The sequence below is a fragment of the Coregonus lavaretus genome (genome assembly GCF_964263955.1).
Source record: "Coregonus lavaretus genome assembly, chromosome: 23".
Classification (NCBI taxonomy): Eukaryota; Metazoa; Chordata; class Actinopteri; order Salmoniformes; family Salmonidae; genus Coregonus; species Coregonus lavaretus.
In genome coordinates this window covers 13,167,689-13,185,178 of record NC_140010.1, presented here as the reverse complement: position 1 = coordinate 13,185,178, position 17,490 = coordinate 13,167,689, and the positions used below count along the sequence as shown (strand labels likewise).

The 17,490-nt window shown below is 42.6% G+C and overlaps 1 protein-coding gene across 2 annotated transcripts in view; it reads right to left on the bottom strand.

Annotated features, from left to right (window-relative positions):
* The window catches only part of LOC311099231 (rho-associated protein kinase 1-like), a 68,120-nt gene extending 52,162 nt beyond the window's left edge, over positions 1-15,958 (bottom strand). For both annotated transcript variants that reach the window (XM_084139916.1, XM_084139915.1), the window contains exon 1: positions 15,105-15,958. In XM_084139916.1, coding sequence (XP_083996042.1) covers positions 15,105-15,197 — 93 coding nt within the window. In that variant the 5' untranslated portion in view covers positions 15,198-15,958. The remainder of the gene's footprint in view (positions 1-15,104) is intronic.
* Positions 15,959-17,490: the final 1,532 nt, after the last annotated feature.

Genomic DNA, 17,490 nt, shown 5'->3' with positions numbered 1-17,490 from the left:
ATCCATTTTGAATTCAGACTGTAACAACAAAATGTATATGCACTGTATATAAGGAATTGGCAACTGGTTCTCATTCTGAGAAATAAGCATCTTCTTATCCAGGTAGGCCACTGATTTCAACATCTAAACAAAGTGAACAGGCTGTGTTGTTCAAACAGTTGGAGATGTACAGGAGGGTGTATTCATAACAGTTCAACCTTGTTAGAATGCAAATAGATCCAAGTTGGCTAAACTTTAAAAGCTGCAATATAACTTTTTGGGGCAACCCGACCAAATTCACATAGAAATGGAGTTATAGATCAGTCATTCTCATTGAAAGCAAGTCTAAGAAGCGGTATATCTGTTCTATGTGCGCTATTTCTATGCTTTCCGTTTTTAAAGTTAATTTTTACGTCTTCTTTCTTTCGGTTTTGTACACTAGCTTCAAACATCTGAAAATACAATATTTTTGGTTAAGGAAAATATATTTCACAGTGGTTTAGATTGTACAATGATTCTCTACACGATACTTGCTTGTTTTTTCACAAACTAAAATTAGGCAAACCATTATAATGTTGGCAAACAGGAAATGGCGGAGCCAGATCAGTGATTATTGCAAAAAAGCAGGTTGAACTATTTTTATAAAATAATTGAATTATTAGTGGGTCTTATGGTTGAAGGCTTATATTTAGCCTAGGTATAATTCATTCAATTATTCTTGACTGTTTGAAATGCAGTGTATTGACCTTTAATTGTGCAACAAAGCTTAGAGATTTATTAGTATTCTTTAAAAAAAAAATGTAATCAAGATATCGTGAATCGCCCATATATAAAAATACATTATCGAGATTATATTTAGGCCATGGTCCCCAGGGACTGCAACGCAGAAGAAAAATCAGCCTGTCCAGAGAAGCACGAGACTGAACTTCACTCAACTTTCTAGAGTTTTCCAGTTAGTTAACACTATACAACACTTCCATTTACTGTCGGAATTGCGATCGAAGCAACGCAATTTGTCTATTTGTCAATAACAGCTGTTGCGCGACGTCTAATATTAAAGTAGTCTCGAGGTATTGCTCGACTGAGTACATCATAATAAGCTTTAGACCACACTATCTACCAAGAGAGTTCTCATCTACATTTTTCGTAGCCGTCTATTTACCACCACAAACCGACGCTGGCACTAAGACCGCACTTAACGAGCTGTATAAGGCCATAAGCAAACAAGAAAATGCTAATCCAGAAGCGGCACTCCTAGTGGCCGGGGACTTTAATGTAGGCACATTTAAAATCAGTTTTACCTCATTTCTCACCAGCATGTCACGTGTAACCAGAAAATAAAAACTCTAGACCACCTTTACTCCACACAAAGCTCTCCCTCGCCCTCCATTTGGCTGGCAAATCTGACCATAATTCTATCCTCCTGATTCCTGCTTACAAGCAAAAATTAAAGCAGGAACACGCTCAATACGGAAGTGGTCAGATGACGCGGATGCTACGCTACAGGACTGTTTTGCTAGCACAGACTGCAATATGTTCCGGGATTCATCCAATGGCATTGAGGAGTATACAACCTCAGTCACCGGCTTCATCAATAAGGGCATCGACAACGTCGTCCCCACAGTGACCGTACGTACATCTCCCAACCAGAAGCCATGGATTACAGGCAACATCCGCACCGAGCTAAAGGCTAGAGCTGCCGCTTTCAAGGAGCGGGACACTAATCCGGACGCTTATAAGAAATCCCGCTATGCCCACAGACGAACCATCAAACAGGCAAAGCATCAATACACGACTAAGATTGAATCCTACTACACCGGCTCTGAAGCTCGTCGGATGTGGCAGGGCTTGCAAACTATTATGGACTACAAAGGGAAACCCAGCCAAAAGCTGCCCAGTGACGCAAGCCTACCAGACGGACTAAATGCCTTTTATGCTCGCTTCGAGGCAAGCAACACTGAAGCATGCATGAGAGCACCAGCTGTTCCGGACAACAGTGTGATCACGCTCTCCGTAGCCAATGTGAGCAAGACCTTTAAACAGGTCAACATTCACAAGGCCGCGGGGCCAGACGGATTACCAGGACTTGTACTCAGAGCATGCGCGGACCAACTGGCAAGTGTCTTCACTAACATTTTCAACCTCTCTCTGACCGAGTCTGTAATACCTACATGTTTCAAGCAGACCACCATAGTCCCTGTGCCCAAGAAAGCGAAGGTAACCTGCCTAAATTACTATCACCCCATAGCACTCACGTCAGTAGCCATGGCTCACATCAACACCATCATCCCGGAAACGCTAGACCCACTCCAATTCGCATAACACCCCAACAGATGACGCAATCTCAAATCGCACTCCACACTACCCTTTCCCACCTGGACAAAAGTAACACATATGTGAAAAAGCTGTTCATTGACTACAGCTCAGCGTTCAACACCATAGTGCCCTCAAAGCCCATCACTAAGCTAAGGACCCTGGGATTACCACCTCCCTCTGCAACTGGATCCTGGACTCCTGACGGGTCGCCCCCAGGTGGTAAGGGTAGGCAACATCTGCCATGCTGATCCTCAACACGGGGACCCTCAGGGGTGAGTGCTTATTCCCCTCCTGTACTCCCTGTTCATTTACATTACATTTACGTCATTTAGCAGACGCTCTTATCCAGAGAAACTTACAAATTGGTGCATTCACCTTATGATAGCCAGTGGGACAACCACTTTACAATTTGTTTTGTTTTATATTTTTCTAATTTTTTTTATGTTTTATTTTTAGAGTATATTTTACATTTTAAATTGTTTTATAAATATATATTTTTTTTTGTTGTTGTAATTTTTAAATCGTTTTTTATGTATACATATACAGTGGGGAGAACAAGTATTTGATACACTGCCGATTTTGCAGGTTCTCCTACTTACAAAGCATGTAGAGGTCTGTAATTTGTATAATAGGTACACTTCAACTGTGAGAGACGGAAAAAAATTTTTTCCAGAAAATCACATTGTATGATTTTTAAGTAATTAATTTGCATTTTATTGCATGACATAAGTATTTGATCACCTACCAACCAGTAAGAATTCCGTCTCTCACAGACCTGTTAGTTTTTCTTTAAGAAGCCCTCCTGTTCTCCATTCATTACCTGTATTAACTGCACCTGTTTGAACTCGTTACCTGTATAAAAGACACCTGTCAACACAATCAAACAGACTCCAACCTCTCCACAATGGCAAAGACCAGAGAGCTGTGTAAGGACATCAGGGATAAAATTGTAGACCTGCACAAGGCTGGGATGGGCTACAGGACAATAGGCAAGCAGCTTGGTGAGAAGGCAACAACTGTTGGCGCAATTATTAGAAAATGGAAGAAGTTCAAGATGACGGTCAATCACCCTCGGTCTGGGGCTCCATGCAAGATCTCACCTCGTGGGGCATCAATGATCATGAGGAAGGTGAGGGATCAGCCCAGAACTACACGGCAGGACCTGGTCAATGACCTGAAGAGAGCTGGGACCACAGTCTCAATGAAAACCATTAGTAACACACTACGCCGTCATGGATTAAAATCCTGCAGCGCACGCAAGGTCCCCCTGCTCAAGCCAGCGCATGTCCAGGCCCGTCTGGACAACACCAAGAACACCATCCCAACCGTGCAACATGGAGGTGGAAACATTCTTTGGGGATGCTTTTCTGCAAAGGGGACAGGACGACTGCACCGTATTGAGGGGAGAATGGATGGGGCCATGTATCGCGAGATCTTGGCCAACAACCTCCTTCCCTCAGTAAGAGCATTGAAGATGGATCGTGGCTGGGTCTTCCAACATGACAATGACCCGAAACACACAGCCAGGGCAACTAAGGAGTGGCTCCGTAAGAAGCATCTCAAGGTCCTGGAGTGGCCTAGCCAGTCTCCAGACCTGAACCCAATAGAACATCTTTGGAGGGAGCTGAAAGTCTGTATTGCCCAACGACAGTCCCGAAACCTGAAGGATCTGGAGAAGGTCTGTATGGAGGAGTGGGCCAAAATCCCTGCTGCAGTGTGTGCAAACCTGGTCAAGACCTACAGGAAACGTGTGATCTCTGTAATTGCAAACAAAGGTTTCTGTACCAAATATTAAGTTCTGCTTTTCTGATGTATCAAATACTTATGTCATGCAATAAAATGCAAATTAATTACTTAAAAATCATACAATGTGATTTTCTGGATTTTTTGTGTTCAATGTTCAAATATTACGTGAAGCATTTTCTCCATTGTTTTTTATGGGAGGCCAATCTGGTAGGTCTACATAATGATCAAATAGCCACAGTAGCCTACTTGGCCACTGTTAAAACTGTAAATTAAAGCAGGTAGAGCCTCAGTGTTCACAGTAAACACGCGCCGGAAATTTCACAAGGTTCAAGTTTGCGCTCAGCAGACCTGAAATTTGCTCAGTCCCAAAAAATATTAGAGGGAACATTGACGGACAGGACACAATGAGTCTGTTAAACCTGTAACATTCATCTCTACGTGGATGTACAGTTATTTACTCCTGTGTCCCCTCAGTACAGCGGGCCATCCATGACCTTCAGCAGGGTTTTGACTCAATTCAAAAATTGCTTACTGATCTTAAACTAGTGCTAAATGCTAATAAAACCAAGTTTGCTGTTCTCTAGGTCTCATAATATTGATCCTGAGGACCTGCGTATTTGCACATTGAAGGGAGCCCAAATTGATAAGCTCTCTTAAAACACACATTGAAAAACAGAAATTATGAGAATTAAGATTGGTTTCTTTTATATAACTCAGCTGGTAGAGCACGGCGCTTGTAACGCCAAGGTAGTGGGTTCGATCCCCGGGACCACCCATACACAAAAATGTATGCACGCATGACTGTAAGTCGCTTTGGATAAAAGTGTCTGCTAAATGGCATATTATTATTATTATTATTAAATCCTGCCTACTTTGGAAAGTAGAAGGAAGACTGTTCAAGCAATGCTTCTCCCAGTACTTGATTATGGTGATATAATCTAGATGCATGCGGCAGCCTCTGTTTTAAAACCTTTCAATTTCCGACTATCACTCAGCACTGTGTTCTCTCACCGGGGACAATTTTCGTACACATCACTGCATTTTGTATAGTTCTGTTGGCTGGGAGTCTCTGACTACCAGAAGGGCCTAGCATTGGCTACTTTTTGTATATAAAGCAGTTCTTCAGAAACTCCCCCTCTACCTATAATATTATAATATGCCATTTAGCAGACACTTTTATCCAAAGCGACTTACAGTCATGCGTGCATACATTTTTGTGTATGGGTGGTCCCGGGGATCGAACCCACTACCTTGGCGTTACAAGCGCAATGCTCTACCAGCTGAGCTACAGAGGAGCTCAGCTCACGTATTAATTGGAGATCCAGCCATTTTCAGACACGCTCTCTGGACTGGCTGGTTCTGGAGGTCCCGCGGGTCTACATTGACCTGGGGGGAAATGCTTTCAGTTTATATGCCCCCAGCTCATGGAATAGCCTTCAGGCCACCTTGAAATTAAACTCACTGGTCTCCATCGGACAGTTTAGATCGAGTTTAAGGGAGGTGATATGTGAGTTGTTTTGAATAATCTTGTTGTATTTATTGTATTGATATTATCTTACATTATGAGTATTACATTGTGTATGTTCATGTTCACATGGCTCGCTTGTAAATGAGAAGCTGGTGTCAATGGTAACCCCACCCTGTACACAAAAAAAGTTAAATAAAATGTTAACCATCTAAGATGGTGCCAAATAAATTATCTCCAGCTCAGGGCTCCAGCTATGCATGTGGTTTGCTAACTTGCTAGTTAATTGGCTAGCTTGCAAGATCAATATTCTTGATTACAGCATAGACAATCAATCTGCGGCCTAAATTAGTTGTGTGACCCAAAAACATTTATGTTCGGAAAGAAATAGTGCACCCTGTAATATCGTATACCTCGGTATGGTACAGGAACGGTATGAAAATCTGCATAGCGCCCAACCCTACCAGTTAGTCTCTGATAGTGCTGTGGCAGTCATGAAATGTTGTCAGCTGGTTATTGTCATGCAAATGCGTTTACCCATTCCCATTGACCATTTGAAAAAGTTGCAAAAAAAGCTTGTGCTCTGTTTCTTGCCTCAGGCTGCACATCCTGTTCATTATATTTTCACCCATCAGACTATTCTAAATTTAATCTTTAGTCATATGTAAAATTTGTTTCGATTTAGAATGGACCATTATCCCCCCCCCCCCATCTCTGCACACTCAAGAAAGTAAGGAAGGAGAGAGAGGAAGAGATGGAAACGCAGTGGTGAGATATCCTGTAGCTAAAAAGGTAATGTGTCAGCCTATTAATTAAGAAAATATAAAAAATGACCTATTACTAGGCTATTCAAAATCAAATACAAAATTCACTATAATTGTAGGCTAACTCCGTAAGGTGGCCTGCACAATCAATGAACCAACAGCATCGCCTAGGGCTATACGTTCTCTCCCAGACTCATGGATAGAAAGTGTGGGGCGTAGCATGAGGTAACCAGTCCATCCAGTATGCAACATCTTAAATGCTTTGAATACAATCATGTTTACCACTCAGTTTCAACCTGTTGTTGAATTTATTTTTTCAAAATTGATCATCATCATGAGGTCAATTTATTTTGCCTAATGGTGAGTTTTAAAAGCATGATACTAATTTGATAAATGTTTTATGTTTCAATTGCATTTGCATTGATGTCAGAGTGGTTAGAGGGATAATAGAGCGCTGAGTACCAGGCCATTAGCGACCTGACAGTCTTTAGCAAATTGGGTATTACCAACGCATGTCCAGAGTGCATAAAAGGAGATTACCGTGACTCAGAGGTCACGTGGAATTTGACTGCGGTCATGACTCCCGGTGTGGCGGTAATACGGTCACCACAACAACCCTAGTCTGTGAAACGATCTAGTGGAGAGAAACTGTTGAATCCAATCAGGCATGAGGACTTGACAACACTAATTAATTAAATTCATAACAGGCCTACCAACTGATCGGTATGGCATTGTTGCTTGATACATTCAGCCCAAGTAAAAACAGAGAAATCCTGCACTAGGCTAGGCCTAATTAATTCAATAGACTATGCCTATATGCCAATACGGCTCATTGAAAGTAGGCCTAGCTCAATAGCCAGAGCCATCTGTAGCCTATAGCCTTAATATGGCTCTAGTGTCTAGTCTAGCCTACCCGCCTCGTTTTCAAACCTTGCTATGGGCACAGCCAAACAACGTAAGTGATGGATTCGACCGCCGCTTTATTTCCCTATGGCAGTGCACAGAGCCAAATTTGCCGCAGGAAATTAATTGAACGTGTCAATTTATAGAGCCTAAAAGTAAAGTAAACAAGTATAATTGTAATGATAAACTATAGGCTACATAGCCTAACTACAAAAAGTTTGTGAGCATCCATTCTAGAGGAAAGTTTATTTATCGTTCTATAGTCCTACACCTGTCGATCAACGCATTCTTGCCTACTGCACGCTGCATATTAATAAGGTGTGTATTGTCAGTGACAACTGCAAATAATAGGCTACTTCAATGTACAATTCAACAACAAACGCCGTTTAGCCTGCGTATCTTTTACAGTTTGTCAACATTTTGCTACACCCGCAATAACATCTGTAAAAAATGTGTATGTGACCAATAAAATTGGATTTGAACATTGCCTTGTTGCTCAAGTGGTTTGCGCCATTTTTCAAATAGTTGTCAATTCCTTTGGGTCTTCTTTCTCATTCTGCTCATCTGTCCTGTGCAACTATTTGCAATGCATCAGTGCAACAATGTTATCACAACCGGCCAAAAGCGATCATACCAACGCACTCTTGACAGTTAATTTGACCTATGCTGTAGCCCTCTTTTACATTCAGCAATTAGCAAGCCTGTTTCTTTCCCCGAATAGGCTCTTAGGCATAGTTTTTCCTGGGATTTCACGAGAAGAGGAATGGCCTATAGCGGAGAGGCTTGTAGCCTATAGCGGAGAGGCTTGTAGCCTATAGCGCACGGGAACAGCTGGGAGAGAGGCTAGTGCTGTGTAACCGAAATAACAAGCTACATTTTAGGCCATTCATTAGCTAAATATTAAGGCTATATTCTAAAGACTTCAAAGGAAAATGTTTTACCAGATTATGAAATGGCAGAGCTGTGCGTTCCTACAGGCTGCGCTCTGTGGTCATGCGCACACACAAAGCTCCACTATTGATTAGGCCTAGGCCGACGTTTTTAGACAATACAATTATTCTACCTGGGCTACAATAACAGTGCAATGAGGGATTTATTATTGTTATCAAGTGAGTACACAATTAGTGTCTACAGGCTGTAAACTGCAGTGATGTAGGCTAAATTGAATAACCTCTCAAACTTCCTGTTTTGTTTCATGCCAAAAGAACTGCATAGCCTACAGCCTAGGCATGATTATGCAACCATTTGGATCAGTTTGGGTCTATTCTCGACAGTTTAGAAGGTCCAGAAAGGTACATTAGCAGGCCACTCATATGGTGTATTTTGTCAGGATGTAGCCTATCAGTGTTAAGATAGGCGTACTATAGGAAAATAGGGGCTTCTTCTTTCCAACTTCCTGGCCGTCCTTAACTGTAGCGTGTAGCCTATTTCACATTGAGCAAGCAAGAGCAAGCGTGCATCTCTCCTCCAATAGGTTATTAGTAAATCAAATAAGTCTAAATAAGTGTCCAACAAGGTTTTGTAGTCTGGCTTTTCCTGGGACTCCACAAGATTGAAGAGGAATAGCAGAGGCAGCGGAGAGGCCAGGTGTGTAATTGCGCAACAGAACAATGAAGACAGACAGGCTGGAGATGCAGCCTATAGCCTCAGTTAGAAGTGTATGCATATTAGCCCATAATTCATAAGCTTAATGTTAGGCTTAATACTGCAGTGAATATATCCAGTCCATTTACACAACAAAATAAAAACAACGTATCAGATAAAGAAATCATAGGTAGGCTGACCTACACTGTGTTCGCTCCCAGTACCCGGCACGCAGCTCGAAAATATACCCTATTCATTCTGTTTTTTACCTGGGCTACAACATAATGTAATGAATAATGTTATTGTTTTCAAGTGAGTACAAAACTCTAGTGTAGGCTGTAAACTGCAGTGAATAGCCTGTCATTTCAATAACCGCTCAAAAGCCTGGCGTTTTGAATGCATATTAATTTCGAAGCCTGCCTGATTGGGTATTTTCTTGGCAATTTAGCGTACAAGATCCAGGCACATTCTTCCGTGTTTTAAAAGCGTTCGAAAATTAGGGGGATAGCACCCCCCCCCGGAACTCATTCTGGCTTTAAACTTACTCTTGAAAGTTGTAATAGTAGAATGCACAAGGTGCAATTTTGAAATTGGGTAGCGCATCATCAGTTCCTCTTGTCATGTTAGTCATTGCATACCTACCTGAGCTATTTAAAACTTGTCAGAAATGTCCAGATCAACTAGCACGTCAGCTAACGTTTTTTTTCCATTTTTTTAGCCCATAGATATTGTAATTTCTCCCATTCAATTATCACATGAATACACATTAGACATGGCAAAACATATAGAATTGCAAGAAAATGTGCTTTAAACCTGCAAAATTCTCTCCACCAACAAGAAGGATGTGAACAGTTTGTGTCATGAACAGTGCTTGTGCCCATAGAAATAGACATGGCACGTGCGCAGGGGGGGGGGGCACAGGATAATAATATAATAATAATATGCCATTTAGCAGACGCTTTTATCCAAAGTGACTTGCAGTCATGTGCGCATACATTTTTACGTATGGGTGGTCCCAGAGATCGAACCCACTACCCTGGCGTTACAAGGGCCATGCTCTACCAATTGAGCTACAGAGGACCATTGGGATGTTCCCCAATGCTGGAAGGGGGGCCCTGAGTGAAAACTTCAGGAACTCCTGGGCTATAGTATGCTTCACTTCACACACTCAAGAAAATCAAACCTCCACCAATCATATATGACAGTCTTGGGAAAATAGCAAAAGAAAATGGAGATGAGGCCTGCACTGCAGCATTCTCCTAACCCACTGCATTTTTCCAGATTTCTGCTGATGCAGAAGGCAGGGGAACATGTCTCCATCCCTAAGATTATTAAATAAAATAACAAAAAGCAGTCTATTAATGAAAAGGACATTTATAATTGCATGACTAGGACTACACCAAAAGAAAATCACATTTTTAAAAAATCAACAGTGGTTAGTAACATGTCAATTATTTCAATTAAACTGAAGGGGAGAAAAATCCACAGTCAGACAACCTCTTTCCAGACATTTCAGCTGGAGTTAAAGTTTCCATGGGCGACTCAACCATATCTTCCTTCTCTAAAATGCCAACACTGGGGACTGTGGACACTGTGGGCAAGGCCAGGCGGAGCAGCCTTACTTCTCATTTCCCTTTCCCAAATATGAGCAATACAGATGGTCAGTTCACCATGCAAAATTACAATTCCCTGCATACAGTGTCAAGGGGATGTAGGCCAGAACTCTGCCTGCCAATGAACAGGGCCCATCAGAGAGCTGAGTCAGATTGTCCTCAATGCCAGAAAAAAAAAAAGAGGTACTAACAGCACATAATATCTACAGACAGGAAATCCCACTTACCTAGAAAGACCGCATATCTAACAAGCGTTGTGGATAAATGGCAATGACAGTGAACCCAGGCATGGCGAACCGGGGCATTCCATTTCCTTATGAGGGCCCCAGTGAGAGACGTACTGGCTGTCAAAGGCTTTCACGTCAAAATATAATTGAGTTATTCCAACAGAGAGAGTGTTTTAGTAATGACTGAGCCCTGGATTCAAAAGGCAAAGTAAACTCAGCCATGGCTGCCTGCCTTACCTTTCCTTAGAAGGACTCCTGACCTCACCCCAGAGATAACCAAGCAAGCCTAAACCGACTAATTAAACATTGACCTGAGACTCCTAGAGTTGCAGCTCAATTCAGACGAGCTCTGCTGACTGGCTGGCTCTACTGAAGAACACAGATAGCACAGCCAGGGCAGGCAGGGGGAGATTCATTGGTTAGTGAGATAAAAAGAACGATGGTAAAGAGGAAAAGATTAAAGGGATTTTTTTTTTTTTAAACAGGAGGCAGTGATGTTAAAGGAAATAAATCAAGGAAGGAGAAGAGGTTGGGTTGGGTTGCCCATTTATTATAGGGCCTGGGACTGGATAATTTTAGTTTGCATTCCTGCACATGATCAGTCAGATCAGGGGGAATGTTATGTGCTGCAATGAATAGCTGGGCCTATTGTTGTTCCAATAGGCAGGCGAATAGCTGAGGAGTGCAGTTTAGAGTTTACAACTGACAGTCAAAGCACTGGCCTGGACCATTCTGACAAAGCTGTGCACAGATGTAATGCTGACTCAACTTACCACCAATACGTCCATATTTCTCATCCCCGGCATGCCGTTCATCATTGGGGGCTAAGATAGACGTTAACGCCACAGCTATGCATTAAGCAAGTAGCAAGATACATGAGGAACTTTAGCACCTGAATTATCAGTGCAGGGAGGGGGCACTGATAGTAAACCACCTATAGCCTAAACTTTCTTGATTTCCATTGCAGGACCACCGCCTGTAAACGTATCTAAGAGTCACGAGACATTTTGCAACCTAAATGTGTGATCCACCCATGCAAAGTACATTTCATACACTCTTAGTCTTGGCTCAAGGAAGAGGCCAAACATACGCCTAGGCTAGGGAGCCCAATGTGCCAAGTGTCAAAGAAACAACAAAGACTGTGCTATGCCAGGAAGTCTTTCCATCTCAAACAAAGGGCCATACCAGGCAACTTCCAACAGATTCATCCAGCCATCATCCCATTCTGCCAGCCGGTGAATTGGATTTACTAAAAATGTGATCAAACCCAAGGAGACTACGAACTAGCAATTATGATTGAAATAGGCTTCTAATCAAGGATTTTCTGGACATGACAATTTTTCTAAACTAAAGCCTATGTGAACTATCAAAATCCCTATTGAAGAGCAAACATAGCTAACTACATAGACAATAGCAGCCCCATTTAATGTCAGTGAGCTTTCCCTTCACAATGCCAGGAATTCTGGTTGTGCAGAAAGGCTCTCAGGAGCAGGAGCCTGCCTGGAGCTGAGCGATGCAGGGCGGGCAGCGTTAGAGATAAGGCCCTCTCTCTTGCTCTCTTAGGGAGAAGATAAGATTGACAGGGCTGGAACACAGCGTCTGAGTGAAAGGCCACCCATGAGTGGAGGATGCAGGCCAAATGTCACAGTCAAAACAACAAACAGACTTCAATAGGCAAAAGCATAACTTATTTTGGCCAAGGCAGTGGCAAACTAGCCTGGGTGCTAGTCTTTTTCTGCGCTCTTAGCAACATTTGGCATGGCAGTTCCATAAGGAGTTGGCAAGAGAGCAGAAAGAGACTGGCACCCTGGACCCCACCCAGGCTAGTGGCAAACCAACACAACACAAAGTCAAATCAGAGATACAACAACCATATTAGCCTAAGTAAAATGGTTGCATTGTGCATTTTGATGGAACCGACTATCCAGAGCATAGCAGCCAAACATGTTGGAAACTGCTTTATGAGTTAAATGTCCCGATTCAAAGCAAGGCTCTTTCGGAAACACAAGTCTACGGTCGACATAACTTTGGTTTTATGGGTATCGAGAGAACACACCCATCTAGCTACCTCAGAGCAGAGGCTGGGCAAGCAGCTCTGACTCTTTCCAGGCGCAGGCCGCACGTACATAATTGCTTTGGGACACACAGGGGACTCCAGGCCAGTCAAAGACAAGAGGTTATTTGATTAGCATGGAATTTTATTAAGCTGTGGGTGGAGTAGCATGGTGGTGGAGAGGAGGCTGAAGCAAAGGCTTCCATTCATTGATCAGAAGGAGATTGCAGCTAGGAGGAAAAGAGGAACAACACCCTTGTGTGTAGCTGCCCTTGGCCTGCGCTGCGGAACAGTCCCCACAGCCTTTTGCCATTAAAAGTCAGAGCAGAGCCAGAGCGTGTGCATTAGGTGAGTTTAATTGTTTTGCCTTTCTCTATGGCAGACAGGCAGGGAGATCAGGGAGACTAAACAATTGATCGTATTTAAGAGTCAGAGTTATTTTTATATGTAACTAGCAGTGAACTAAGGTAGGTATGGGTGGGTAGGGCTACAGGAAAACCTTCCTCCCAGTGAGTGGATGATTTGAATGCTCCCTTTATCATCAGTGAATGAGGCACCCTTTCCAGTGTAAGGGAAATTCAATCATGCTTTGTCTCACAGTCACTATCATCTTTCCCACAATTAATACCCTCAGACAGAGGACAGGGGCCCGTATTGGCATAAGAGGCCTACATATATTGCATTTCTATGGCTGGCAAAATAAGCATGTGATTCCCTGTCTGTCTGATTGATAGTAGGCCTAATACCTGCTACCCAGCTATTGGTGATAGAAGCTTCCTTTAATTCTTGTCAAACATTTTTTGCATCATTCTAAGAGGTTCATACCCGTCAGCATAACATTGCTGTTGCTGAGGACAACTACAGGAAATTCAGGCTAGTACTTTCCATTGAGTTACAATAGATACTACACCACATGGATTCTTGACCCATCGGAGGACTCAGGAAGCAGACAGTGTATGTCTCCTCAAAACCCAATTCATCCAAGAGGCTAGTTAAAGTGTAACCACACATGCGGCCTACTTATCTAATCCTCTCATATGATAGTGTTGCCTAAAGCTGTCACTGTCAGTCCAATACACAGAAGCTGCTAATGATGTGGATCAAAGACATCCAGGCTTCACTAGGACGCTCTAAATGATAGAGCCAAAGGCTGTGTTCCAATATACACACTTGTATGCCACTTAGAATGAAGCAATGTATTGGGCATGCATTTTAAGTGTTATGGACATTCATAGGAACATAGCCAGACACAGAACAGGCCCCTGACTGACACTCACTCAAGGAGGCTAGTCAGACTACATCACCTATGGGGGGACAAACCTCAACAACAGTTGTTTTAAAATTTGCATCATTGATACAGTAGAGCCTGTGGGTGTATTTCTCTGAGGTTTAGCATGTGGCAGTCTGATAGGAGTCAGTGATGAGTAGTGAGTGAGACAGGAAATCGTCAGAGCTGGCAGACCAGAGCAGGTGAACTGATGCAGATGGGACAGCAGGTTAAAACAGAGCTGATGCATACTGTAGCTTACACTTCAGAGGATGTATAAAAATATATACTTTTCATGTATACTCTACAAAGAGTGTCCTCTAGTAATGCCCATTATACAACACAAAGGAGGCCATCAAGCAGGCAGCCCCGAACACTGTCTCATTTGTTCCACTGTCTGCCCTTCAAATGGAAAATTAATTAATGAACAATTGTATATCAGTGACGTGTTTCACTGCATGTTGCACTTAGGTTTACGACTTCACCTTGAGACATGCGTTTCCTTTTCTGGTTCTATGCACTATGATTGACTAGCCCAAGTCACCATGGACACGGTTGGACTGACTGTCTGTATCTTCATGGAAACAATTACCTTAGCCAACGTTACACTGTATATTTCTGTCTTACTATTTGGTTGTAAAATACCCTCAGGGTCAAACAGGACAATAGCAACATCAACAGTGTTGATGATTTGGAAAATGGCTGTAGTGAAATTTGTCGATTGTAATTATACCAAGAATGAGACATTAAACTTGATGTTGATGAATAGTTATTCAGCCATGCTCTGGCTAGCAGATGTCCTAGCTAACTAGAGTAACGTTATATGACTTATCATGCCTGTTTTGAATGCCACTTGTTCAGCTTGCTAGCCAGTTAAGTAACGTTAGCTAACTAACTAACGTTACCTACTAATTAAGTAGCTAGCTAATCTTCAAGATGTCGACTGGCTACCAAATATAGCCTATATAACATACAGCTAGCAATTCGTATAACTAGTTAACGTTAATAACAATATATCAGGTAGTTAGCTAATTGATTAGTTAGATTAAATAGTTAGCTGATTTAAACAAGCCACTAATTTAGTTAGCATGCGATTGTTAGTTAGTTAACTAGCATTAGCTTGCTAACGTTAGCCAACTTTAGCTAGCAAGCCAAGTTCATCGTCAGGCTAGCTAACAGTAACTTACCAAAAGGCAATCCGTGTTTATTTCCGACTTCGGGTCCTTCAACATGGCATCGATTTTCTCAAAACGAGCCTCCAAACTTTCTCCAGCAGACATTTTTGCAGTCAAGTAACGTAAAGTTCCACGCCGGTGTTATAATAAAAATTAGTTAATCTCGCTATAGGGCTAGTGTTAGCTAGCCTAATGTTCTTTCCTTTGCGTGAACTCAGTCAGTGTTTAGTTAGCTAGCTACAGTTCTGTAGAACCCGCAGTTTCAATCAAAGAAACGTGTCTCTTCTCGGGTTTTCACAGACGATGAAACGTTTGATATTCAAAAGCCACATTTTAAGAGAAAATTTTTTCCCCAGTTCAGGTTTGGCAGACAACTTCAACAATTCAAAACAATATAAATGCGTCGGCGACCACAGGATGCCGCAGCGGAGTTATGCAGGATTTTAAAAGATATATCCAAAGAGTAAAAAATAAACAGTTAAAAAAAATCCGCAGATAGGTTGCAAACTAGCCACATTACTCCAGGCCTGTCCATCAGTGCCAGACCCTTGCAAAAAAAAAAAAAAAAGTCCATTGAGTCTGACAGCTGCGAAGTAGAAATGTCACACAGAAAAACTTTGCTATCCTTCTATATTTTGATCAGTTTAAAACACGGTCTTGTTAAAATATTTAATTATTGTCCTTTCGTAGTAAGCCTCACATTGTCATCGGCACTTGATGTTGACCGATACAGACGGAAATCGTGCTGGTTCTACATATATATAATTCGACTATTGATATGTTATTTTTCGAAAAATAGACTATGCCCGATTTTCTCCCACTGCCTGACCAACATGTCCGCCTTCCTGTTCAAACACCGGAGAAGCAACTTTGAAACTTCAAGCACTGCGCATGAGCCCCACTGGAAGCGCGTTCAAGGAGTTCAGGCAGGCTGGGTTGTTGAGCACGCGATCATGATATGACAAAGGTCGCGTCCACTGCTTTCTGGGGATTTCCACATAACACGATAATTCGGATAGCCACTCTAGCTTCGCCCTTACTGGGTGTTAGCAAGCTAGCAAGTAGGCTATTTAGTGCTTGGTATCAACAGCCAATCCAGTAGGGTCTGGAAGCTATAGTGAGCTCCCTCGCCCATGCCTGAATCACCCAACGGTCCCCCTGCCCACTTCACTTCCCTCCATTGAAAATGAATGGGCCTCTATAGTTTCAGCGCCCCCCATCACGTTATGTGGAAATGCACTGCTACAGTACGTTTTAACCAAATACTTTTATAACTAAACCAAGATAGACCACAGCCTGTCGTTTCAAATGAGTCATAGTGGGCGGAACAAGCAAGGAAGTGGGCAGAGCCAAGCACGAGCTAGCGAGATCCTAGTAGCACGTTCTAGCATCATTTGCATATTTCCGTTAGGGAAGGCCTACTCTGTGAAGTGCATGTGTGCAATAACTCAATTTGCCTTTGCACTCCTTCTAAACAATGCCATTTTTTAAAACTTTGGCAAACTGTAAAATCTAACAGATTGTAGTTTTGGGAAAAGAAAAATGTATTGAGATCAAATGTTTCTTGATGAGAAAATTAGCAGAATGTCGGCCAAAAAAAATCAATCTCCTTCCATCTTCTCCCACTGCCGGCCACTTGGTTTCCTACTTACTACCATATTTAGTAGTGAGTGGAAACGCCAAACTGATGCTTCACATTTATACATCCGGTGAAATATCTGTCTCATTGTTCTATTGGTGTTTTGACTAGCAATTGTATTCCTCCTCGCCACACTAGCTTCGCCCTCCTGTGGGTGCTAGCAAGCTAGCATCAACAGCCAATTCAGTAGGGGCTGGAAGCTATAGTGAGCTTCGATTGGTCAAGCGCACCGCGATGTCACAGAGTATTTGCATAATGTTCAGCTTTCAACCAACTTTGGTCCAGCACTGTTCACATCCCTCGCCCATGCTCACATTGCCAAACGGCCCCCCGCCCACTTCGCTGCTCCTCCTTTGGAAACTAATGGTTTCCCGTAGTTTCATAACCCACGTCTTTAGTTAAGAGGCAGTGTTAGACGTTGCCAGATATTACAACGCCTGGATAGGTATTTTACCTATCAGCTAACCACATCATATTGTAACGACCCGGTATTGTGTTCTGTGTTCGTGGGTGTGTTATCGTTCTCATGGGTGCTAGCAGGGGTTAAATATGCCAGGACAGATGGAAAGGTTGGGGGGGTATGATGGGTAATCCCGCGGGGTTTTGGAATGCTTAAATAGGGGTTACGGTCTCATCTCTCTCTCTTCTGTTCGGGACCCTTGACTTGACATGTTATATTTGTGTATGTTCGAGGTTTAGCGGCGTGGGCTGGGGCCTGAACAATAGCCCATTCAGGAATAACCTGTGTTCTGCCTGTAC